General features: G+C 41.5%; 1 protein-coding gene across 2 annotated transcripts in view; it reads left to right on the forward strand.

The window, feature by feature from the left end:
• clstn3 (calsyntenin 3) overlaps positions 1 to 25,142 on the forward strand; it is a 30,728-nt gene that overhangs the window by 1,220 nt on the left and 4,366 nt on the right. Inside the window, exons 2-16 of one of the 2 annotated variants that reach the window (XM_031744172.2) lie at positions 19 to 85; positions 2,450 to 2,572; positions 3,936 to 4,146; positions 4,320 to 4,528; positions 9,144 to 9,293; positions 10,128 to 10,313; positions 10,397 to 10,684; positions 13,569 to 13,681; positions 16,280 to 16,439; positions 17,107 to 17,166; positions 17,285 to 17,433; positions 19,694 to 19,842; positions 23,869 to 24,095; positions 24,226 to 24,387; positions 24,807 to 24,952. In XM_031744172.2, the coding sequence (XP_031600032.1) occupies positions 19 to 85; positions 2,450 to 2,572; positions 3,936 to 4,146; positions 4,320 to 4,528; positions 9,144 to 9,293; positions 10,128 to 10,313; positions 10,397 to 10,684; positions 13,569 to 13,681; positions 16,280 to 16,439; positions 17,107 to 17,166; positions 17,285 to 17,433; positions 19,694 to 19,842; positions 23,869 to 24,095; positions 24,226 to 24,387; positions 24,807 to 24,952 (2,400 nt within the window). The remainder of the gene's footprint in view (positions 1 to 18; positions 86 to 2,449; positions 2,573 to 3,935; positions 4,147 to 4,319; positions 4,529 to 9,143; positions 9,294 to 10,127; positions 10,314 to 10,396; positions 10,685 to 13,568; positions 13,682 to 16,279; positions 16,440 to 17,106; positions 17,167 to 17,284; positions 17,434 to 19,693; positions 19,843 to 23,868; positions 24,096 to 24,225; positions 24,388 to 24,806; positions 24,953 to 25,142) is intronic. The other variant, XM_031744173.2, reaches the window with a different exon arrangement.

Consider the following 25,142-nt stretch of genomic DNA (forward strand, 5'->3'; position numbering starts at 1 on the left):
TTTCCTTTGCTCCCTCAGATGGACAGAATGAATTTTCTCTCCTTCCTCCTCCTTTGCTTGACTTCGGTTGCCATTGGCAACAAAGGTCAGTTCCTCATCCTTTTGACTGTTTAATTGTGAAGTATTGAGATGATGGTTTTGAGGCAGGACCGTGGCTGTTTTGGCCCGAACTGTTCCTTTATTTACAGCTTCGACGCCTCGCTCGTTCAGCAGCACGTCTGAGCCCTCATACATGTTCATGACCCGGTGTGTCTGTGTCGCCTGTGGTGTGACTCTGAGAAAATGATAAATCTGTTTCCCCCGTCTATAGCAGATTTATCATTCTGGAGAAGCATGACTCTGCTTCAGCATCATTGTTCCTGTGATATTCGTGTTGAAGGAAAGGCGGATGAAACGGGCGGCGTGGAGGGAGAATGTCAGAGGAGAAGGTAGAGGAGCGGAGACGCAGGGAAGACGAGGAGATTGAAGGAGATGGAGTGTCAGAGAGGTGGGGGGTGGGAGGGGGGTGTTAGGAGAGAAAGAGGAGAAGGAGCTGTGACAGGAGAGGACGTGCCGAAAAGATCCATGCTGCTAAGCGGGGGGTGGGGGGTGTAGAGAGGTGGTACGTGAGATCAGGTGACATGAGGGAAAAGAGAAGAGGAAAAGTGTGAGATACTGGGCTATTTGTGTGTGTCGGTGAGGAGGGGTGGGTAAATGTTGTGGAGCGATAGAGTGACAGAGAGGGGAGGAGTGCCAGGGGACACAGAGAAGGAAGAGAGATGGAGTGAGCTGCCTCTCAATCTGTAATCCGGGATGTAATCCACAGGCCTGATGCTCAGATTAATGCTATAGCAGGGCAGGGCAGGGGAGGGAGGGGGGATCAGCGGAGGGGACAGAGGGCAGGAGATAAATGACCAAAAAAGAGACTCACACCAGAGGACCATGGAAACAGAGGAGGAGGAGGAGAGGATGAATGTCTTTGATTAGGGCTGGGTATTAAACCTCAGTATGTGTTTGGTGCCAGCTAAAATTGGTTTGAACCAGTTGGTGTTACAAACTGTCTGGCATGCTCACATTTGTGCTCCTTACTTCTTTTTTGCTCAGTAATTTTTCTTTTATGTCATATTAAATAATTAAAGCATGCATATATAATTTGGACATTTGTGAAAATGTAAAAATAAATAAAAAAAACCCTTCTATTAAAGCATATGTAGCTATCGCTGCAATTAATAATACTTTCATTGTCACATAATCTGCCTAATTTCTTGATTAATTTCTTGATATGTGGATTAATTATTAACTACTTAACTGCAAAAACATTCAAGACAAAGCAGCATAATGTCACACCCGAAGATGAAGGGGTTTGGCAGAAACGGGCATATCTTTTTAAAAATAGTCTGTTTTTAGTCACGTCTTTGCCTGCAGTTTCATTAAAGCACAACAAAACCTCATAAGCAAATTTAGTTTTAACCGAAAACCCATTACAGCTGGTGAGTCCGAGCTCATTTTCAGATACAGCAACGGAGCGTGACGGGCTTAAATGAAAAATACATTACGGCGTGCTTTTTTTAAGTGTAATAGCAAGTAAAATGGAAATACCTTCTTCAGTGTTTTTAAGCTAGTTCGACAATAAAAAGCATCTTGTGTTTGTGCTAAAACTCTCATATCTTACTGGTATTAGACTCAGAAAACTTTCACACGACACTCTGGCGCCGTCTCTGAAGGGAGAGCGGTGCGATCAGATTCAGAACCAGGAGCATTTTTCCTCTGTTCCCTCTCCTCTCTCAGACGAGACAGCAAAATTAGTTCCAGTCAGACTTTATGGAGAAAACTCACTGTGAAGACAACAAAGTGATTGCCAAACAAAAGTCCTGTGCCTGTGTCTGATTTCAGACTCTGTGTTAAGAGATTGAGGACAACAGAGGGAGGGCACTCCGGCTTTTGTTTTTGCTCTTTGCTGGAGTGTAAAATCGTCATCCTTCTGGCTCATTAACTCGCCCTTTGATCACTCAGCACAGAACATTCAGCACCAGGATGAATAATTAATTTGCAATTAAAGGTTAAATTCAGAGTAAACCTGAGGCATTTGATTCTGACTCTGTTTTTTTTGTGAGGCGCCTGTGGCAGGTCAGTTTAGGTGATTGATATGAGAAGTATATTTCTGTGTGTGGGTGTGTGTTAGGGAGAAAATCTGACTGGCTTTAATTACACTGTCAGACAGGAAGGTGTGCAGAGTGGTGCTTGACATGAACAAGGGCAGGTGGTCCATGATGGAGAAGAAAAGAGGGGGTTGGGGGGGGCGAACTGTGAGATTGTGAACGTGCTCAGACTGTCTCACGTCCATTGTGTATTTTTCCCACTCGTGCACACTCTCACCGTGTCCTCACCCATAATGAAGAGTTAAAAATAGATGCATTGGTTCCTTCTAATTGCTCCATTTAACCCAAAGCCTCCTCTCTGTGCCGTTTAGCCAATAAGCACAAGCCATGGATCGAGACAGAGTACCAGGGGATTGTCATGGAGAACGACAACACCGTGCTGCTCAATCCCCCTCTCTTTGCCCTCGACAAAGATGCTCCACTTCACTACGCCGGTAACACCAACTGCAATAAGAAGCATGGAAGAGCATAAAGTTGATGCGAACATTTTTGATGTGAAGCCTGCGGTAAAATAGGTCAAATCATCTGCTCGAGTAGCCGAACCGAAATCATCTCACTGGGTCAAATTGGAAATGATGTGACTTTAATTTTATGGACAGATTGATGCTGCAGCTCTGAGGCCAGTTGGAGGTTTATTCATGTCAGTTTGCGTACTTGAACTTTTACTAGTAAACACGAGTGCTCATTTTTCACTTCGAGATGTCAGACTGCTGCCATTTCCAGCCATATTTCCCAACAGACGGTCTCTATATTAAAAGCAATGTATTCAGTCACGGAGTCCACTATTTTTAGACCATCATAGTGTAATTCAACCCTTCGTTGCAGGAGCAGTCAGCGGCGCTCTGCCTCTGCAGCCTGATGAAATGAGGTTATCGTGTTTGCACTTGCAGACCTGGAAATAACTATGTTCAGTCAAATTATAAAAGATCAACTTAAATTACTCGGGGGCTCCCTGAAATTTATTGGACCCGTGTCAAGAATGAAGAGGAAATTAGCTGTTTGTGCACGAACCTTCGACTTATGTCAGCCAGGGAAGATCCGCTTCATTTTGAGTCGCAGCTGCAATCTGTTTCATTCTATTCTGATCATGACTTTTGGCGTGAGATAAAGTGCCACTTAAAGCAATATCTAGATAGTTATCGGCACATTTCTGGTGTAAGGATAGATGATGTGACCTACAATCTGCTGAATATTACAATAAATTGTCACAGTTGGTTCAATAGTGTAGCACTGCGGGACATTTCCCTTCCCACTGTGGATCACGTGTGATCTGTTTGTCCTAATTTATACAGTATAACTTATTTAAACTTGACAGTGGGTTGATTAAATTTAATTTTTGCTGCTGAAAACATTAAAATAACTGTTTGATTGAAGGAGATGTGCACAGTTTTTAGCAGAGATTCAAAGCTGGGAAGATACATTTGAACAGTGAAGCTTTTTTCAGAGATCAGAGACGCCACGATCTCCTTCATTTTTAGTCTAGACCGGACCAGGGGATTTGCAGCAGAACTGTGCTGCAGGATCTCAGGTGTACTGTGGAGGAATATAGTTCACAAACACTTAGAAACGTATGATGGAGTCACAGCGTGGAGTGCTTTAAAGATAACGAGTAAAGCTTAACCAATCAATGCTCATCAATCAAAGCAAAGCCAATGCAAAGCCGCTGTGTTTAGTGATGTAACCTCGCATTAGTGTAGAGTTCCCAATTCAGACAATGCTTTTTTTCTTTTTAATAAAGACTGCAGTATAATTTCATTGATTCTACTATCTGTCACCGCCCCCCTTTCCCTCACCCAGGTGAAATTTGTGGCTTCCGGGTCCATAATGGCCCCTCGGGATCCGGTTCAGTCCAGTTTGAAGCTGTGGTCCTGGACCGCTCCACCGGTGAGGGTCTGGTTCGGTCCAAGGAGCCGCTGGACTGTGAGAGCCAGCGGGAGCATAGCTTCACCATCCAGGCCTACGACTGCGGAGAGGGACCTGATGGAGTCAACAGCAAGAAATCCCACAAGTTAGACCCCTCCCCCTAATTTAGACAGATTTTTAATCCTTTAAGCAATAATCAAAGTCAGTGTTTGAGGCTCTTCTAGCTATGCATTGTAAAAACTGTGCATCCAGTACTGCTTTCTGTTGTTCCAGTAATCTCCCTGCTTGTGTTTGTCTTCCCGCTCCTGCTTCCCTCAGGGCCACCGTGCACGTTCGTGTAAACGACGTCAACGAGTTCTCCCCCGTGTTTGTTGAGCGCCGCTACGAGGCCTCGGTCTCAGAAGGGCGTCTGTTTGACCGAATCGTACGCGTGGAGGCTCTGGATGCCGACTGCTCCCCGCAGTACAGCCAGATTTGCTTCTATGACATCATCACTCCCAATGTGCCCTTTGCTATTGACAACGACGGTGAGATGAATCTCATTTTGCAAATTAGAGCCTCATAGACTAATCCATATTTCCCCTTTGATTCCAACACAAATACAATATGCCCACCAGTCACCATATTATTTCCTTATTTTCTCTCTTTCTTGGGTGGCCTTGGTTGCAAATAGAATAACGAAATTCAATATTCGGATCAGTATTCAGCCGCTAAACTCCGGATGTCCTCAATACATGAAAAACATACACACCAGACGCTGCTGCATAGCGACAGAGTGAAAAGATTTGCAGGCACTTATGATTCTTCGCCTCTCAGGTAGAAACCAAAAGATGTTAAAATAGACTTTGTGTGGGCGGACGATTGTTCTGTCTCTGCATCAACATCGCAACAGCTGTTCGGCTTAAAGGGGGCTTATTGTGCAAAATCCACCTATTTTTTTGTATTTTTGAGTATATTTGGGTTTGTATAACCCCAAAACTGTGAAGAAAGATCGCATGCTCGCTTCTTTTCTTTCTGCAGAGATCAGGAAGTGAGCCTCCAAATTTACTGTCCCTGTTTGACGTCAAAAAGAGAAAAGCACAGACCTCAGCAGTCAAAAGACCTTTCCCCTTAAATTATGAATCAGGCAAGTGCAACTATTATTCCCTCGCTCAAGCAACTTTTCCTAACTTCAACTCGTAATGTACTCCAGACACCTGCGGACTCAGTGTCCCAGTGGATTACATATGTTTTGATGACAAAATCCTCAGAGGTGATCCCATATAAGAGCGATTCACAGGTACTCTTTATATCAACTATTTTTGCCTAATTATCGAGTTGTTTCCACAACATCCATTCATTAGCTTAAGTGCTAATGATTTGGGAAATATTTAAATGGAAATAAACATTGAGATCATTATTTTATGATATAGATTTAAAAAACAACTGAGTTTGAATGTTCTCAAATCTGTTACCTGGGAGTTTGGAGGTTTTCTGTTAAACTGATTGAAAAATGTAAAGTTTAAGTTTGATAATGGATTTCCTGTGCATGATACATATGTTTTCAACATAAATCCACGTTACACTGAATTTACAGCTATTCAACATCCTTAAGTAAGATGTAAGATTGTTGTAAGATTTTCCTCCCTAGAAATGTACCCCAACATTTTTATTGTTCAGCCAGCATTTAAAAGATTTATGACGCAAAAAGCACACATTACACAGCTGACAAAGTAACACATTTAACAGGACGCATTAGGAGAAAGAGAGAAACCCTTTTTTCTGATAGAAGACATTTTATTTTCCTTTCTGTGTTTCTATAAATACGAAGCCCTTATCTAACGCTGCTTCTCAGCAGAAGATAACTTCATCTCCCCGAAACATAAAACACTTTGTTTAATAGTTTATGCAACACTGCAGTGTGATCGCAATGATTTAAAGGAGCAGTTTGCAGTTTTCCAACCTTACTTGTGTCGTGGATTCAGTTACACAAATGTCAGCGGGAAGCCTTTCAAACCACTGAATTATATCAAATATACCTCATGAAATCATTGCTTTGTTGATCTGAGTATTGCTGAAAATGATACTGAGTCTAGTTTATTTGCTCAGTGTACCATATCCTGTACTCAGACAATGTAACAGTGTTCAGATCAGCTATATTAATCCGTTCTAAAAGTAATGTTTACTGTGTAATTGCACTTTTTTATATTTCACATGTAATTTCTGTATAATGGCACTACTAATAAAAATAACTCATATTTAAGCCCTTGTGCTAACTGCTAAGTGCTAACATGTCATCTCAGGAACTGTTTAAATAAACTTTCTCTGCATTGTTGTTAAAATAATATCTTAAGCAAATACACAATACAAGCAATTAACCATCTCTATACAGACGACAATACTGTAGAGGGGAAGAAGAAGCATTTAAATTCCCTTCGCCATCATTTGTTTGGCTGTTGTGCCACTTTGGGGCAAACTGCTGCTGTGTAATAAAGGTTTGTCCGTGAGTTTTAAAATACCTTTCTCATGTTTTAATTATAATCTTAAACAAAAAAATGATGAAACTAATAAACAGACGTGTAGCCTAATGTTAATTTGAATAGTAAAACTTGATATTTAGCAAATCGACAGCACCAAAAACAAGCAAACTGTAATCCAGTGGGCACATATTCTGCAAAATAAATAATGAAACCCACGGACTTTTTGGATTAATTAAAAAGAAATTTGCTGCAGTACAAAACTGATCATCGCTTAAAGTGAATATTTAATAAGTTGATAAATTTGACCTGTGGATATTTAATGTTGCTCTAATTATCCATAAACTCAAATAAATCACTGCTAGAACATGAGGCTGTTTTCAAACTGCAGATTAAAATGAGACCTGGTTTTGACCAGAATTCACTTCGCAAACATGGAGGGTACCAGTGCTTATTAGTCTCTGTCATAGACAATAAATTGGTGTTAAATTGGAGTTTTGCTTTTTGAACTGTGACATAAAACTGATGCCTGAATCTGGCTGTAGATAAAATCGTTCTGAACAAAAACAAGATTTTGTCTTCTTGAACTGGGTGTAAAACTGATTTAGTTTTCATTTTTTAAACAGAGCTTAAAGGTTATTTTCGGCTCCAAGGATGTCATGTGACCTTCTCCTGCACTTTTTCAGTAAATAAAGCTTGGAAATGCTGGAAACAATAACAATTTCAACACTGTCATATGTGCTCTGAGGCCCTGAAAGTTAAAAATAATCAGAATATAAATGTCAAATTTCAGATGACTTTATTAAATAAACTAAAACTGTTATACAAAAAAGAATGAGCTGATTTTCAGGGAGTTGGGTTGGAGGCACTGATTTGTTCTCCTTGGTAGGCTGTGCAGTTAATCTGGCTGATGTTACCTTTAGCTTTGATTCATAAGAACGCAGACTACAAACCATACTCACTAACTGGAGCTTTGAATCCTGACAAAGTGCCTTTCTGTAGCCAGAAATGTTATATTAGGATTATTTGACTACCCTGTGAAGGTTAGTTATATGTTAACAAGCTGATGTGTTGTTGCTGCTGTGTTAACTTACAGAAATACAGGAACCTAAAACTGATATTTGTTTGTATTTTAGTGATAAAATGCTGAACATGTAGGCATTTCAAGTATCAGAGTCCCAAAGCTTTCTCATTCTTGGTGTTGATGCCCCATGTATTATTGCCAGTGTTATGAACTTTGGTCTGCAGAGAGCAAGGCTCATATTTTTGGTTTGACAGCTTATTAAAAATATATTTTTTATCTTGTTGGTAGACCGTCCCGCTGCACAGAAGCATTTACACATTTATCAGTTTTTGCGAGGAGGAGGCACCTTCACGCAAAACAAAGCTAAGAGAGAGCCATTAGATGTTTTTCCTCCTCAGGTGTGGGACCTAATTATGCTCCATCGCTATGCCCAAGCTGTAATGTGGAGGGATGACATGAGAAGGCGTGCAAACTTTGGCGCAGATTTGGCCAAAAAGCAAGAGCTTGTTGTGTTTCCATGTTGCTTTTTGTGCTTCATTGCCATCGGTCACATCTGTTTGTTTCTTCCTCTGCTCACATATAGTGTGTTTTAATACGGATGAATTCACATTAAGCTGATCTCATCCACATACTTTTCCTGTTTCTGCTGTTAGTTAGTGAAAAGACTATGAAAAGTGACACAAATGTGGCCTATTAAGACTTCATTGTTAACAAGCCATATGTTGCCACTCTGCATTGCTAAAATCCTGATTTTATAACCACGAGGTCCTCCGACAAAATCACTATACACATAAATTAAAAAAAAATAAGATGAAAACAACAGCTGTCTTGTGATTTTGGTCACATTTACATGTAAAATGATCCCACAAAGAGCACGGTCTCCTTCACATCTATATCTGCTGCCCTGCGGTCGAATGCGTGCTGTGTGCCGCCTCTCGTCTCTGTTTGATTTAAAACTCCAAACAGTCTGTTTAGAACAACAATGAAAACCTTGAAAACGAATGAATATTGGAGCTTTAAACTGAATCCCTTGACTGGTTGGTTTGGGATCAACTGCAGCTGTTTAACAGAGAGTCACAGCAACTGAGAAGGACCCTGTTTTGGTATGACTGTGCAGAAATGTCCCAGACTTGGAGGGCTTTGCCGAGGATGAGCGGTTCCTTTCTTTAGGGGTCAGACTGATACAACAGCACCTCAACCTTTTGTTCCAGCTTTGCTAAAACGCTGTGGGCTGTTTATTGTCTATTTTCTGTTTCACTTTGGCTATTCTGCCTCTGTTTCTACCGCTATCTCTTTCATCCCTCTGTTTTTCCCTCTCACCATGTCACACCATCTTCTTTCCTTCCCATTGTTTGTCAGCTGGCATGCTGAGTGCTGTCAGCCTATCACGGATACTCGCTGTTTATTCATCTTTATCTCTAAAAACAGGAAAACCCTTCAGTTTTTTATCCTGTTGTGTGCAATCTGTCCTCACTTTCATATCACCGAGCATGGCGCGTTTAACAGGGCAGTGGCTCTGCTATTGCGAATGTGCCGGTTTTATCAATGGGTCTTTATTTGACCCGAGCTTCAGTTATGCAAAAACCTTGTCGTTGGGTGACTAATGTTCTATTTTTTTCCCCCGGTTTATTTTTTGTTTCATTATTTTTCTGTGTCTCCTAGGAAACATTAAGAACACAGAGCCGTTGGATTCAAAGCGGCAGCGCGTTCACACCTTCTGGGTGACAGCCTTCGACTGTGGAAAGAACCGCGCTCAGGCTGACGCTCAGGTTGTTGTCACGGTCAAGCCGTCCTGCAAACCCGGCTGGATCGGTAATTTTTCACACGCACTTCTCTTTTTGTGATCCCAGAACAAGGCCGATGGGACTTTACACATACGTGCGCTTTAGTTGTTTAATCTTTTCCTTTTTTTGTGGTGATGGGGGGGGATGAAACTTTCACTTTGATTTAGAAAGTGTGTGGGCTGCCACTTGGATGAATCACCTTTGCATGTTTAGATCAAAAGAACTGTGTTTTAAAGAGGTGGTGTTGAATCTTAGTAATATCAAGGGAAGGTAACTGCATAATTAAACTGTGACAGTATATTTTTAGATCACACAGATTTTTCAGACAGTAGATTTCCTGTTTAAAAGAGGAGGTCCATAGAGGAGGTTCATGGATGTAGTGAAGGAGGACATTAGGGAGAGATAGGCTGTATAATTTTAACACACCTTCCCCTTTTTAGCATGCTGGAGTCGGTCAGCTTTGACATCTTTTAAAGATAAAGGTAGTTGACTCCAAAGCAGTTTTCAGTCATGAACAGTGGGAAAAACTGGAGGCTCAAGTTGGGATATTGTCTGAGGTTGCCTTCTCTCACATGTATCACACAGCAGGGGAATGTTTGCGTCAGATTTGTTCTCACTATCGTGGTTTAGCCGAGACATGACGCCCACTCCCTCGCTGGGAAATCACTCCACAAATTACCCGTGGTAAATCTCACATGGCCGCAATCAGACACCAGGCAGACTTTGTGCTAGGGGAGCTCGGTGGTTCGAGACCATTTAATGTCCGAGTCGTCTGCGTTTGATGTTAAAGGAGTGTAGAAAAGGTCTGAAGGGCTCAGATGTTAAAGGTGAAGCGGGTATTGATACTTTTGTTTTTCTTCAGGATGGACCAAGCGTGTGGAGTACACCCCTGGGTCAGGCAGCATCCCTCTGTTCCCCAGCCTGCATTTGGAGACCTGTGAAGAGACCGTGTGGAACATCCAGGCCACCGTAGAGCTCCAGACCGGCCACATTGGGAAAGGCTGTGACAGAGACAGCTACTCCGACAGATCTGTGCGACGTCTGTGTGGTGGGTTCAGGTTTATGACTGGAAACATGTTAACCTTTTGACGTCAGATCCTTTATTCGTATCGCCTCTCTTTTTTGTATCAGGTGCTGTCAGGGGCGAAGTCGACCTGCTCCCACCTCCGTCTCCTGCCGCTAACTGGACTTCAGCGCTGCCCACTCTCCCGTCTTCCGACTCATCTCTGATCTTCTCCTTCAACGGCTCCAACCACGTCGCTGTCGTGCCCGACTCGGTTGTGTCCGCGCTATCCGGAGACCACTTCACCCTCCAGCTGTGGATGCGCAGAGGTGGTGCCAACATCCAGCCTGCAACCACGCAAACCAGAGGAAGTCGCAAGGAGGAGGAGACTATTGTCTGCAGCACCGTCAGGAATGGTAAGCTCTGTCCCTCGCACATTAATTTAGCCTTTCGGACTACGAGTGATGTTGTGGTTATAAACGGTTTTGCTTCTTCACTTTTCTATCCACTCCTCAGTCATCTAAACCCTTAGAGGGTACCATTTTACCACGTGAGCTTCGGGGAAAATCATGCCCTGAAAAAAAACTGTTTAAAGCTACTATCAAGGTGCTCTTGAGAGAGGCACTTAACCTCCAGCTGCTCTGCTTGTGCAGCCAAGTGGAAAACAGAAGAAGAGTAAAACACTGTAATTGTGCCAGGAACAATATTATGGGTAATGTGAATATTTTCAGCATTGTATGGGTGCAGTTTTCAGCAAGCTTTCCTTTTTGATAAAATTCACAGGTGAGAAAAACACGGTGGAGTTTCAGATTGAATGTAAACTCACGTTGTGCCTCTGCACCAGCAGCAGGAGCTGGCTGGTGCTTTCTCTTTTCACCTCGTCCGCCTGTCCGTGTGTCCCACTCTCGTGAGCGTGATGTCTTAGCAGTGTTTGAGGGAATTTGGCACAAAAATTCACTTTGACTCAAGGATGAAATTATACATTTTTTTTGTCTGTTGTTAAAGACCAAGTTCAATAAATGTGTTTGTGTTTTACTCAAGAATTAATATGCTAATTATTGTATACAGTTAGATCCATAATAGGTTGGACAAAGACACTCTGTACATTTGTGACAAATAAAGTGAAGACTTTCAGCTTAAATTCAAGGGGTTTAACAAAAGTATTACATTAACTCTTTACAGCTTCTTTACACACGGTGCCCTGTTTTCAGAGGCTCTAAAATCATTGGATAATTGACTGATGAGCTGTTTCACGGCTAGGTGAGGCCTGTTTGCCTGTAACTTCATAATAAATGAAGCAGACATAATGTCTGAAGTTGATTCAAAGCATTTAACTTGTATTTTATAGCTTTTGACTGTATTTTTAAATATAAGATGCAAAAAGACATATCAGTACAAGGAAGGGAGGCCATCACTGGGCTGAAAAGCCAAAATAAATCAGAGAGATTAAATAAACCTTAGGAGTGACGAAATCGACAATTTGACACGTTATTAAATACTAAGGCTTGAAAGACCACAGAAGCCAATGAAAGTGGATGATGACAATATTTTTTTTTTCATGGTTAAGAAGAACAACCAAGCCATGAAAACTCTCAAAGAGGTATCTGTATCAGTGTCAAGGTCTACAACCAAGAGAAACCTTCATGAATGTAAATACAAGCTGCAAACCACTGGTAAAAGAACGAGAAGGCCAGGTGAGACTTTCCCAGAAAACATGTAAAAGAGCCTGAAAAAAATCTCGTTGGCCAGATTACATCAAGATGAAATTGTAGCAGAATGACGGTAAAACAGCTCATGAGCTGAAGCATCATCTGTTAAACATGGTGGAGGCGACTGAGCATCCGTGGCAGCTAGTGGAATCGTGCAGCTAGTGTTTATTGATGATGTGACCACAGATAGAAGTAGCTGGATGAATTATCAAGTGTACACGCTCTGTTTAGATTCAGACTGCAAAACTAATCAGACAGCACTTCACAGTGCAAATGGATAATGACCCAAAGCAAACTGCAAAAGCAACTTAAGAGTTTCTCAAAGCAAAGAAATGTTATATTCATCAATGACCAATTTATTGAAGAATATCAATGAGTTGATATTCTTCATCAGAGCATGTTTTTGATTTACTGATGTCACCTAATACTGTGCAGGAGGCAGGTTTTGGACCCAGTATGAAGGACTCGAGAGGCAGACGTGAACTCTAAAAGCTTTTCAGAATCACAAAATGTGATATCACAAAAGGACCAGGAGGAAGACACGGACAATTTAAACACAAGGCAATTAGGTTAAGGGTAAACAAATGGGAGACACAGCAGGAACAAATCAGGGATAACGAAACACGGGAAGTAAAGCTAGACACAGGGCACAGGAGACCAAGGACTAACAAAATAAAACGGGAAAATACTACACACCGAATCGCAGAGGAAAACTCGACAAAGCACAGGGAACACAGACGAGGCCGATAAATAAAACAAGACGGGACAGGAAACAACAAACTTTAAATGAGAACAGAACCCAAGAACAAAGGGCTAAACACTGAGGAATTATAACTAACTCGACACAAAGGGATACAAGACAAAACACAGAGGCTGGATTAGACCAGACACAGGAACAATATAAACAATATAAACAATATAAACGGAAACCAAGAACAGAATTAGATGCGAAACCTTAACCTGGGAACATAAATACGGAGAAACAAATCAGGAAATGATCTAAAAAAGACACAAAACTCAAAAGTTTGATTCTTAGACCCAGAGACTGTAACAACTGAAGGCAAAAGGCAGAAAGACCCACAAACAGCAGCAACCAAATCTGGCCGAACATCTCAAGGGAGGAAATGCAAAATTTAGTGATGTCCATGGGTTCTAGACTGCAAAGGATTTTCATCCAACAACACTTAATGCAAATTCTTGCAAAATCCCTTTAATTAAAGCTGGAAGTCTGCACTTTAATCACATCTTAATTGATTTAAAATCCACAGTGCAGAGGGAAACCTACAAAAACTGGATATTTGACCAACAAATGATTGACCCAACTGTAAATCTTCTGTGCTACCATGTTGAGGATGTGCATAAAGCATCCATGTTTTTGAATATAGCTTATTTGCCGTCACATCCGTATTTTGAAGCACCGTCTACTGTCAGAATCACTGGCCGCTCCACCGGCTGGCGAATCCACACCACAGCAAACCAGTAATTCTTCCCATTTCTTCTTTATTCTCCCAAAGAAACGCTGGATAATTTTAAGAAGTTCTGACAGGCCTGCACCAATTATCTTCTGTTTTTCTGCTCTCCTGCTCCACAGATGACTCCTTCTCCCATTACTCCCTCTCCGTCCACGGCTGCCGCCTCTCCCTCTTCTACTGGCCCGACGTCTCAGCCGCTCGCCCCGTCAAGTTCTTGTGGAAACTGGAGCAGGTAACTGAAGGAAGGTGCAACGCTCAGCTTCGATGCTGTCGGCTGCACAGTTTCTTCTGTATCTCAAGCTCGAAATTAAGCTGAAATTGAAGAAAATTCAGTCGTTACTTTTTATGTCTGTGCCATGTCAAACATCTGAACCGTCCCTCGTCAGAAATTCAGCTATTTTACAGATGAGAATATACGCACAGCGAGTGAAATGACAACCCTATTGTTTATCTAGATAAAAGGCTTTTTCTTTCATCTCCCGGGCTTTCTCTAACGAGATCATTTAAATGTTTCATGCATGAAGAGGATCTGTGCGTCATCCGTATTTACAAAATCAATTTCTGTTCGGACTATTTTGTGCAGTTCGTTCCCAGTAAAAAGGAAATGGAACAAAATGGAACTCATTTTCTGTTCTGATCACACTGCATCTTCTGCCATTTTCAGCACCGTGGTGAAACGCGCAGTCTCGGCCAGGCACATGAAGATGTTTGTGTCGCTGCACGAACCTTTTATGTATCACAACATACTTCTCGGCTCTAAATCTATATCTTTCATCATAAACCTACCCGTGAGGTTAAAAGTCCAGCATGCATCAGAATACATGAATACAAGTAGCGAGGTCTTTCGGCACACCTGCATACCTGGATGCATGCGAGGTTGCGGTTTGGTGTACGTGGTGGAGGGTGATCGGGGTTTGTTTTGACGGAAGCCACCAGTCTCAGACAGATTGAAGTCACATGGATTAAAGGATGCTGAGCTGATACAGAGAAGATTTGTTAAATCCCCCTGTCTGGACCTCAATATCTTATTACCCTGTCTTTCTTTCCTACTCCCTCTGCCTTTATAATTCCCCTGTCATTTGTGTGCTGTATTCCTTCAGGTTTCACATCACTGATAAAGAAAGTTTATCACAGCAAATGTCTACAGGAATTCACACATGGTGGAAAGTATATTTACAAATATATATAAATACTCAAGTACTAGAATCATTTGGATTATAATTTTGACTTGCAGCTTACAAAAGGAAATGTCTTGTCAGGGGGACTTGTCACTTGATTGGACCGTCAAAAGTTCCAAAAGCAAATTTCACCTCAAAACTTTGACTTGAATTTTAAAAAGTATTCAATAAGTGGCAAAAACAGCCACAAAGGGAAAGAAAATTTGCATAGTCGGATTTCATTAACTCATTTCCTACCAACGCGGCAACCTCCAAGGCTTAAAAATATAGAACCAACCCAAAACCCCCCAGAAGAAACTGAAGTTCCTCAAGTGCCGTGACTCCAAACACGAGTCACACCACACAGACTCCATGTTAGCCCAACTTCACCTTACAGCTTTAAAAACCTTCATAGCTTGTACAGAAGGGAATTTCTTTATAACTTTTGTACTAAATCATGACTTAAAATGAGGGTCGAGGTTGCTGCAGCTGCAGCTGGTAGCTGCTAAGCCTCACCCTGGACCTCCCTGCTGTTTTTGTGTTGTTGGTGTCTTTTGAAGCATTATTATTTTATAGAATTAACTGACGAGTGTTACGTCTTGTTGTGTATTTATTTATAATAACCTACAATTCAAGATGTCCATGCTCCTGGTTTTGGTCAGTGAGGTTTTATTAGTCTGTTATTTAGCGCTAAATAGCAGGTATATGTGTCTGTGTATTAAACCCATGCAGTCTATGGATCTGGTTCAAACTTACCACTCCACCGTCTCATCCAAATGTGGTTCCTTCTTATCCAAGAAAACCAACACAACACCAGCACTAAAGTTTTAGAAAGGGCCTCTCAAACCATTTGTGATGTCATAGCGGGGTGCACCCATCTTTTTATACAGTCTATGATATTACAGGTAAAGCTGGATGTGGACCAAACATTTAGCTTAACTAAAGTTAAAATAAAAACTTAAAGCGAAAACTAAACTAAACTAAAAGTATAGAAAAAATGTCCTTAGTTTTGGTATTTGTTGTATTGGAAGAATTTGTTATCAGAAACTGCAGTTTCGGATGTCTCTGAGCCTGCGAGTCAGCTGCTTTCAATGATTAATGTTTGTGTTGTAATATCTGTACTGATTTTCCTAAACCTTACCTCTGGCATTTCTTATAAATAACATCATAAATAATAAAGACTAAAACCAACGCAGAAACTAATAAAAATCTAAATCTAAACTAAAGCTAAACTGAAATAAGCAAACACACTCTGGAAACTAATTTAAACTGTCCAAAAGAAATAAAAATAAAAATGAATAAGAACATAAAAACTATAATAACTCCGGTTCTTTCCCCATTTTGTGACCCTGAACGATGCCAAGCTTTTTGTTCAGAACCACTGAGCTAAACTGTACAAATTATTAGTATTACTTTATTTTTATTAGTTGAAACTGTTTCCTGAACCAGCTACAACAATAATAGGACACAATTTTGTCTTCAGAGTGTTGTTTCACATACATTTTAATGCTAATACCTGGACGAAGCTGTTTGATGAGAGGAGAAGTCATGCAAACTCTGCAGGGTAGTAGGGCTTCAGTGTTTTTCCATGGCTGTAGTTGTACTTTTACTTAAATATAGAGTCCACCCAGATAATGCACTCATGCTGACTCCATGTTATCTCCCTCCAACAGGTGTGTGACAGCGAGTGGCATCATCTTTCACTCAGCGTCCAGTTCCCATCAGTGACCCTTTACGTGGATGGAGTGACCTTTGACCCCGCCCTCATCCACGACAACGGAGCCATCCCGAACCCCGCCCCGCGTCAGCGCATGTTCATCGGTGCCTGCTGGGGTGAGACTAACATGCTGCACGTTTCATCCCAGCTCAAAGAAAAGCTTTACTTCCTGTCTGAAAGCTGCGAGCAGCAGTTTGAATCCTCGTTTCCGTTTCTCCATCCCTGAAATGTCGTTTAAACCCAACATCAGCAGAGATAGCAGGATGCAATTTCTGGCAAGTTACGAGTCCTCGTGAGACATCTCGAGACAGGCCTCTGAGACGTTTCACGCCGCGCCGTTTCTCCCCTTCATTTCACTCAGTTATAATTCAGTTGATGCATCTTGTCTTTGAGGGCTAATAATATAACTGACTTATCAATTATTCAGGGCAGCAGAACAACACGAAGGCCAGACAGCTATCAGCCACTTACACCCGAGCCGCTGGTTAAAATGGGAAGCTCTGGCTGCCAATTAGCAGTGAAAAACACACACACAGTAACTCCGTTTCCTGCGTGGCAGCAGCTGCTGCCAGATAATGAGGAGATGCTGCAATTTTTGAAGATTGTCAACAGTTTTCTTGCTGCCTGTGTTTTTTATTCTCCCTGTCAATCTCTGGTACCCTCAGATTTCCTCTCGCTTGCTCTTCAAGCCCCTCTCGACTGAAAAGTATTTCTCGGAGCGCCTCATTGTTTTCTGTTTTTCTCTTCCCCCTCTCTCTCCCCGCTGCACCGCTTTCCCTGCAGAGCCTGAGGAGAAGCAGAAGGAGATACTAAACAACACCATCCCAGAGGGTAAAGACTCAGGTGACCTCCTTGTTTCACACTGTTGTCAGCATGATGGTGTGCGGTCTGCCATTTTGCTGTGTCATTGCTGGTGCAGTTGAAGTTTCATGGGATGATGTTATGTGTGTTCACACCTTAGTGAAGTATGTTGGCAGTTACCATGGCCTGTTGTCTGGGGTGACGGTGCGTCCTGGCAGCGTGGAGCCTCACAGCGTGGTCGAGTGCCTGTACGCATGCAGGGAGGGGCTGGACTTTGGCGACCTGGAGACTTTGGGCTCTGGCATGAAGGTAACAGCTAAGGGAGCTCTAGGCTGCCAGATCACACACCTCCAGTTATTCCCCTCTGTGAAAGTCACTTAATATCCACATTTCAAACACATCTCTTCTACAGCATGCCGCGCTTTATTCTCCAAATCTTTTTTGGCTGATGCAGTGATGGCTGAGGTTGTTTGTGGTTCATGGTTTCTTTATATGCAGTGCAGCTGGGATATGACAGAGAAAGCAAATACTGCATCGTTCTTGTAAGTTTTTAGACCTACGTTTAAAAAAAATAAAAATAGCGATAAAATATAATTCAGCTGTTTTTCAGCTTCTGAAGTCCTGAAATCCTTGCAGACTTAAAGTGTCTCATATAAAAATCCCAAATGTTCACTTATTGAGGAAAACATCTGGACTTTGACCATTTACAGAAAAAACACATCAGTTTATCCATCTTTACAACATTCCCTGTGTTTGGGACAGCGTGGCATTGGAGCGGTTAGCAATGTCGCCTCATAGTGAGAAGGTTTCTGGTTCAACCCTCAGTTGGAGCCTCACTGTTTGACACTTGGTTTTGTCCAACCTTCTCCCACAGTCCAAAGACATGTTAATTAGTCATTCTAAACGAATATATGTTTAAGCTGTGCTTTCAGTGCTCATTAAGTCCAGAATAATACTGTATAAATTCAAGCGTGTTACGTCATGTTTTATAATTCACACTTGTGTGCTTAGTTTGTTTAAAAGAACAGAAAAAAAATGTTACAAAAAGGAGGTCATCCCACACTTAATGTGCACACACTTAAGTCTTTTCTTTTTTTTTTTGCTTGGTTGAAGACACAGGTGTAGCATCATCACAGCTCACCTGAGCAATGCTCCGACACTTTTTTGCTGTTTAAAGACAAAATGAAACAAAACAATAAGAATTGAAACAATGTATTTGCTGTTTGGATAATCCAGTAGCTCCATTCATCACCAAGCATTTGTGATGCGAGAGCAGATAAATGTTCAATAACTGCCCAAAGTTATGATTTTGACCTAAAGTAGGGGTGGGCAAATAATTTCCCCAAGAGGCCACATGGGAAACTATTAATATTATGGAGAAAAATTCCACCTTAAATGCTATGGTCTTTGCTTTTAAAGCAGAATTGTGAATTCAGTCATTTTCTTCTCTATTCTGTAGCTTTAAAGAGTTAGAAAGCAGCAACATGTCCTTTAATTAATTAGGAGGATGCTAGGGATAAGGTAAGATGGAGGTAGATGATGTGCTGTGGCAACACCGAAGGGAGCAGCTGAAAGACGTAGAAGAAAAACATACTTGGCACCAGGTCCATTGATATTTGTGTAGTCATAGTTGATGTATGTCAACCATAGGAACAGTAGCTACTTAACTCTACAAACAAGCCACTGCTCAACCATACACATGTGCATGTTGTTTGCTTTGATTCTGAAAGAGGGAGCTTACAGCAAAGATCTGAGTGTGATTTTTGTCCTCTAGAATATATTTGCACTTAGTTGCATAAGTAATTGGACAATGACACTTTTCCTTTGTAACTTTGCCTCTGCACACCACTACATCGTGTTTAAATCAAACAATCAGCATGTGATTGAAGTGCAGACTTTCACTTTTAAATCAAGTGGTTTAACAAAAGAACTGCATTAGTTTTTGAATTACAGCCATTATTGTCTAAAGTCTAAAGGGATGCTGATGCAAGTGAAGGAGGCACCAGATACTTATGGACATGCCTCTCTGCATGCCATTGTGACTTTTTTCATCATAATATTTCCAACCATGAATTTTTCTATTTCTCCTGCAACCTTTCATATTATTTACAGGAACCTGACCACTGATGTTGCAAGGATAATGGAAAGTGTAGTACCATTGCTGACCCCTGAAAATGGTTTTGTTTTGTTTTTTGTTACATTATACGTTTTGACTTTGTTGTAATTTTCCACTTGACATCCCTACATTGTTTTACAGTGAATATTTACTGTTGCAGAAGCACTGAGGCAGATACTTAATGCCCAAAATGATGATAAAAACAGCTTAACTGCTGGACATGAGTCGGGCTCACTCCTTTTTGTATGAAAACTGCTGAAAACAATCAATGACATTATGATGAAAAAGTGTTCCTTTATCAAATCAATGGTCGGATAATGGTCATAAATGCGCCCACCCTGTCATTCTAGTGAGTAAAATAGACTTGTTGTTTAAGGGTTAACATGAACGGTCCATACCTGCCAAGACTTTGATGTAAATTAATATGAGCGTCCTTCTCTTTTGACCCTCCAGGTTCACGTGAACCCCAGCCAGTCTGTGTTAGTGCTGGAAGGAGACGACATCGAGAGCTTTAACCGTGCAGTGCAGCAGGTCACATACAGAAACTCTCTACGCTTCGCCACCCCTGGCGTTCGTCCGCTCAAGCTTACCACCTCCCTCAGGTACAAAAACACAAAGATGAGTGTGCATGAACCTCAGTAATATTACATGTAAGACTGAGTTATAAAGACGTGCTGGTTTCACATCCCTGGGCCAGAATGTAATTTAAATGCAAGGATGCAATCAGGAACCTCCTGCAAGACAAATTTGCTATCTGACTACATTCATGTCCTTTGAGTGGAAACAAAACATTCGTGCTATTTAAACAGAATTTAAGAAAAGCAGGAAACAAAGAGGGGCAGTGAAAGATGACGAAGGCAGAGAGGAATGTAAATCAGCACACTGGAAATCTCCCAACAGCAGAAATTGAGTCTGAGCAGCTGAACTTGTCAGATGAAGTGTCACTCACTGCTGCCTTCTGCTCTGACATTGAACTCATCAAACGTGGACCACGCCTCGGCTGTGATAAGGACTGACGTGTGATGAAAGAGGCGATTACGTAGTGAACAAGGTGTCTCAAAACAAGCGATAACAGGGAATATCTTATCTCTCTTATCCATTCAGCCACCCAGTAACTACTTTGGTAAACCAAATCTTTTTTATCGTTGTTCTTTATTGTAAAGCAGCCATTAAATAATTACCCAACTGGAAACGGTATCTTTACTATTTGCTGTTGATGTTGTCATTGATATGCACAACACACCGCTGCTCAGCTCCCGCATAGTCCGCCTGAAAAATAACCCACATCGGTTCAGTGTTAATCATACTGAGTCACCTGGCTTGGAGATGAAAAGCACACAAACTCTGTTTCCGGGTCAGTGCTCCGCTGTGCTTAACAACTGTGAACCAGCTCCCCAGCTTTAGCAGCCACTTTTAGCTGATGAAAATTTAATTCAGTCAGGCAGAGCGGCACATATACTTCGTGATATATTGTGAATTTATACTCAAAATAGCGTCCCTCCCGACAAATCCCATCTGATCAAACTCTAGTGCAGATATCCCTGTTGCTGTCTTTATCGGCTGCTGTTTTAGACACTTGTTTATAAGATTATCATCATTATCAGACCAAGAGTCACACTGGAGATTATTTTCCCCAACTAACTGCTTTTAAGTTCCCAAGGATTCAAGGTCATGCACAGATTTTTTTTCCTCTTAGTTTCTGCTTTAGTGTACTGGAGTTGTTTTTATTTTTTCTTTACTTGAGCATGTTTTATTGCGTGTGTGAAGATTAGACTGATTTGAGGCCAGGAGTTACCCAGATGGCTGAACAGCAGGCCCTTCTGGAGAGGCTGATAGAAGCAGCTGCTCCCTCTGATAGCGGAAATATAACACACAGACACACACACACACACATACACGTGCAGCTTAATTCCCTTTCAAATACGATGCCGAATTTTAGTGCAGATGAATAAATATGTGTTATCAGTCTGCCATCCATCTGATTTGCTCTTCTTTTCTGGCAGGAAAATTAAATTTGTAAGCGCGGAGCCGCTGAAGTTTGACATTTGCTCTTTTTTTAGTGTCACAAACAGACAGAAGTTGTGGTGGAAATAGCAAAAGGAGATAGCTGTAGATTTAGATGTTTTTGACATGATCATTGTGACTCGACACCAGGCGATCAAAATGTCAGGACAAGAGAACAAATTCACAGTCGTGCAGCAGCAGAGCACACCAAGGGTCGTAGAAAGGTGGTGATCACTAACAGTAGATCTAAGAGTAGGAAAAAAGTGTGGCCCAGTCTGTTTTCTTTTATTCCCATGGTGCTTCACTCTTTATTGATGTCGAGGAGAGCCTTAGAGCTTCATGTGAGAAAAAGGAGAATTGCATGACGTTCACCCAAGACATCAGTTCACAGTTAAAAAAAACTGATTTGGATGTTATAGTGACACTTTATGCAAAGGAAAAAAATACTTATTTGAATTAAATTTGTTTAATTATAAAGCTAATTCTTAGCCACAATTATCGCAGGGCGCAAAGAGCTTGTTGTTTATTTCTCTAGAGGTGTGTGAGAGAACTACTGCATGAGTGAAGTGAAAGAATAATCTGTACAATGTCTGATAAATTGCCTTAACTCCTGCTACTAGTCGGCATCAGTTGTGTCCCAAACCCTTAAGCCCTTGACTATTTTTTGTGAATTTCAAAAAACATCCCCTGAAGTCCACAACTGTATGGTCAAGAGAAACAACTATGGCCTCAAAAAAAACAAAACAGGACACAGTGACATATTTAAAAATTACAGCAAAACTCAGACTTTTTATTTCTGCTCAGTTAAACTGTACTGAATGGCTCAGTCGCACGGATCAGTTGCAACTAGGAAACGTTAGTAGTTTCTCACTGCATTGAATGTTTTTGCTAGCAACCAACTGGTTGCCCATAGAGTGAACATGCAACCTCCTTTAATCAGAGGGAAATGGTAGAGGTTGCCTTCCGGGAGGCAACCTGAGTCAGAAGGTTTGCAGATAATTGCAGTCTAATTTATAAAAGCAGTCTGCGCTGATGAGCAAAACTTGTTAATGACACTTTTCTTTGCAACAGAGGATTCGATTGAACTGGTTATATTCTACATACATTCGTATAAAAATAAGGAGAAATTTCTGACTTTCTGTTTCAAATCTGAGGTTCCTGCTGGACTCTGAATAAAAGTCGTTACTGTGAGTTTCTGTGTATTTCAATTGCAATAGATTTCCTATTAAGAGAGAGTTTGTCCTTCCCCCTGTCACCAAGTGCTTCCTCATAGGTGGACGCTGATTGTTGGCGTTTTCTGTGTATTACTGTAGGGCCTTTATCTTCAGGCAACTGTTATGATTTCATACATACATTTCAGATCACATCCAGTTGAGAATTAATGGCAGACTGACTCTGTCTTATTGCTGGTTTGTTGCTATTTTGACACACCAAAGTTTCTTTGAATACAGCAACTGACTGCACGTGGTCACAGAGCTGTTCCCCATCCTCAAAGAAACTATTTCAGTGGCAGCGAGAGTTCGATGTACACATTCACAGTAGTTTTGGCCATGCTGCAGTCTCCAGTCACTGTTTCTCCTACAGTGACTGTAACATTAGGGAGTAAATTAGATCATTTTGACATGAGGTAAGCCTCAGTCGCACAGGTCTAGAGGGATGGTCGTTTACCCTCTGGCAAACATAGATCGTAGGGAAGAGTCTGTATTTCCCAGCCAGTTTATGGCTATTTCTACTTCAAAGAGGGTAATGATCTAAAAACCTCCTTGTGAGGGCTTTGATCATTAGCCGATAGTCACAATCGTGTGAACAATGCCAACTTGTCTGTAAAAACTCACAAGCGCCACTGAAACTCGACAGTGTGACACAAACCAAGAACAGAGCATGTTCAGCTTCAAAGTAAAAGTCATGTCTTGTTGTGCCATCAGTGCACATTTTTCCCTTGCGAATGGTTGTTTCCAGGGGTTGCCAACCGGCCCCTCAGCCTTTGTAAATGAGACATTTGTAATTACTGATGTTAGTGGACTGAAAATTCTCAACTGCATCTCTGTATGATTTAATTTAACTGAAAAGAAGCAAAGTCATGTTACATACAAATTTGAATCACAGCCTCTTCACTAAATGTTCAAAACCCTGAAGACTTCTTAAAAAAAACGAGGCACACTTAATAACTGATGGAGGTTTAATGTCAGTAAAGGAACCTTGACTCTCCACCTGAACTGCTGGCAGTCAAGTTGCCTTGTGGGTAATGTAGGCGTTGTGTTATGTAGAGCTGAAAGAAATCGTGGAATATAAAAACAAAAATATATCTGGATCTGATGCATCTGTTTAGATATTTTTTAAAAACTGTTGATTGTTAGTCTGACAGTGTTATCGAGGGAGTACTCCAAAACCAGTGACCTGTGAGGATGATGGGCAGGAATGTGTGAATCAAATCTCACTGAAATACAAAATATCTGCCACATGGTGACACAAAATGTGAGAAGATATCATCAAACTTAAGATTCATCCTCTGTAAACCAGGCCACTACCTGCAGAGATATTTGAGTCTGGACCAAAGCAGTGGAAGTTTATTTAGCATAGACCAAAGACATTACCTCCCTCTTACCCCTCTGACTCCCTGCCAGATGTTTCAACGAGGAGAGCTGCCTGTCCTTGAAGCAGCTCGAAGGATACTTGGTGGTTCTCCAGCCTGACGCTCCTCAGATCTCTCTGTCTGGGGTTGGGCCGCATCTGGCCCGTCCAGCTCCTGAGTTCGAAGGTCCCCGCGGCGTCCCTCTCTTCCCCGAACTCCGTATCGTCTGTTCCCTGTCTCATGCTGTCAACACAGCTGCACAAGGGATGGAGGGTGGAGGTGAGTCACCCGTCGTCTCTAGTCTGATTTAAGGAGATTTAACAGCAGATTCTGTAGTCTGCACACATTTCTGTCTGAAAAGCGTTAATTGTGTCATTATTTGAGTTTGACCTCCAATATTGTCTGATAGCTCTGATGTCCGATGCTGTCGCTCACACTTTGGATGGCTGTGAGGTCCAACCACTGGGGGAGGAGCTAAATCCAGAGAGAGAGGAGCTTCTGGTAGACATGGATGTCGTGCGAGAGAGAGGACTAGAAATCATCAATACTACTGCTTATATTGCCATCACAGGTACAGCTGTGCATACACCTCTGTTTTTAACCAGACGTGCTTTGTTTAGGTACAAAAAGTAGACTTAAGGACATAAAACCATAATTTATTAGATAATTTGAATTTCGTTGTTCCCATGTCTCTGTTTTAATGCTCCTCATATATTTCACATTAAAGTTTCACAGTTCAAACTTGTATAACTTGGTTTATGTCACAGGAAAGGAAAACATGTCATAGCGTTGCTAAAAAGCCCTCGTTATAATTAATATATTAGGTTGCCATGAAGTTTAAAACAAAAGCTAACCTGATAAGAGAGAGTGACTAATCAGTCACTCCTTTTTAATCTCCTCCTGTTATTTCTCTTTTGTCTCTGCATTGACTTCTTGTCTTTATTTCTGTGCTGTCCTTTTTCTTTTGTTGGTGTTTTGCACCTCCACCAGGTGCCGAATCTATCTCTGTGTATGAGGACGTCCTTCGCTCTGTCCGCTACCGACTGGCTAAAGGCTCGGCTCGCTTTGAGAGACGATTCCGCCTGTCCTGTTCTGAGATGAACGGCAGATACACCAGCAACGAGCTGACTCTGGAGGTGAAGATAACCATCAGCCAGTCACATAAGTCTTTGTCGCTGTCAGAGATGACAATGCCGAAGACTGATGGTCACGTAATGGTCAATGAAATGACATAAAAACCTTGTCTGTATAAGCCGTGAACTTTAGGAATGGCATTTATGTATATAAAAGCTAGGATCTAATTATATGAACACACTGTTGTAATTC

The sequence above is a fragment of the Oreochromis aureus genome, linkage group 11 (genome assembly GCF_013358895.1).
Source record: "Oreochromis aureus strain Israel breed Guangdong linkage group 11, ZZ_aureus, whole genome shotgun sequence".
NCBI lineage: Eukaryota > Metazoa > Chordata > Actinopteri > Cichliformes > Cichlidae > Oreochromis > Oreochromis aureus.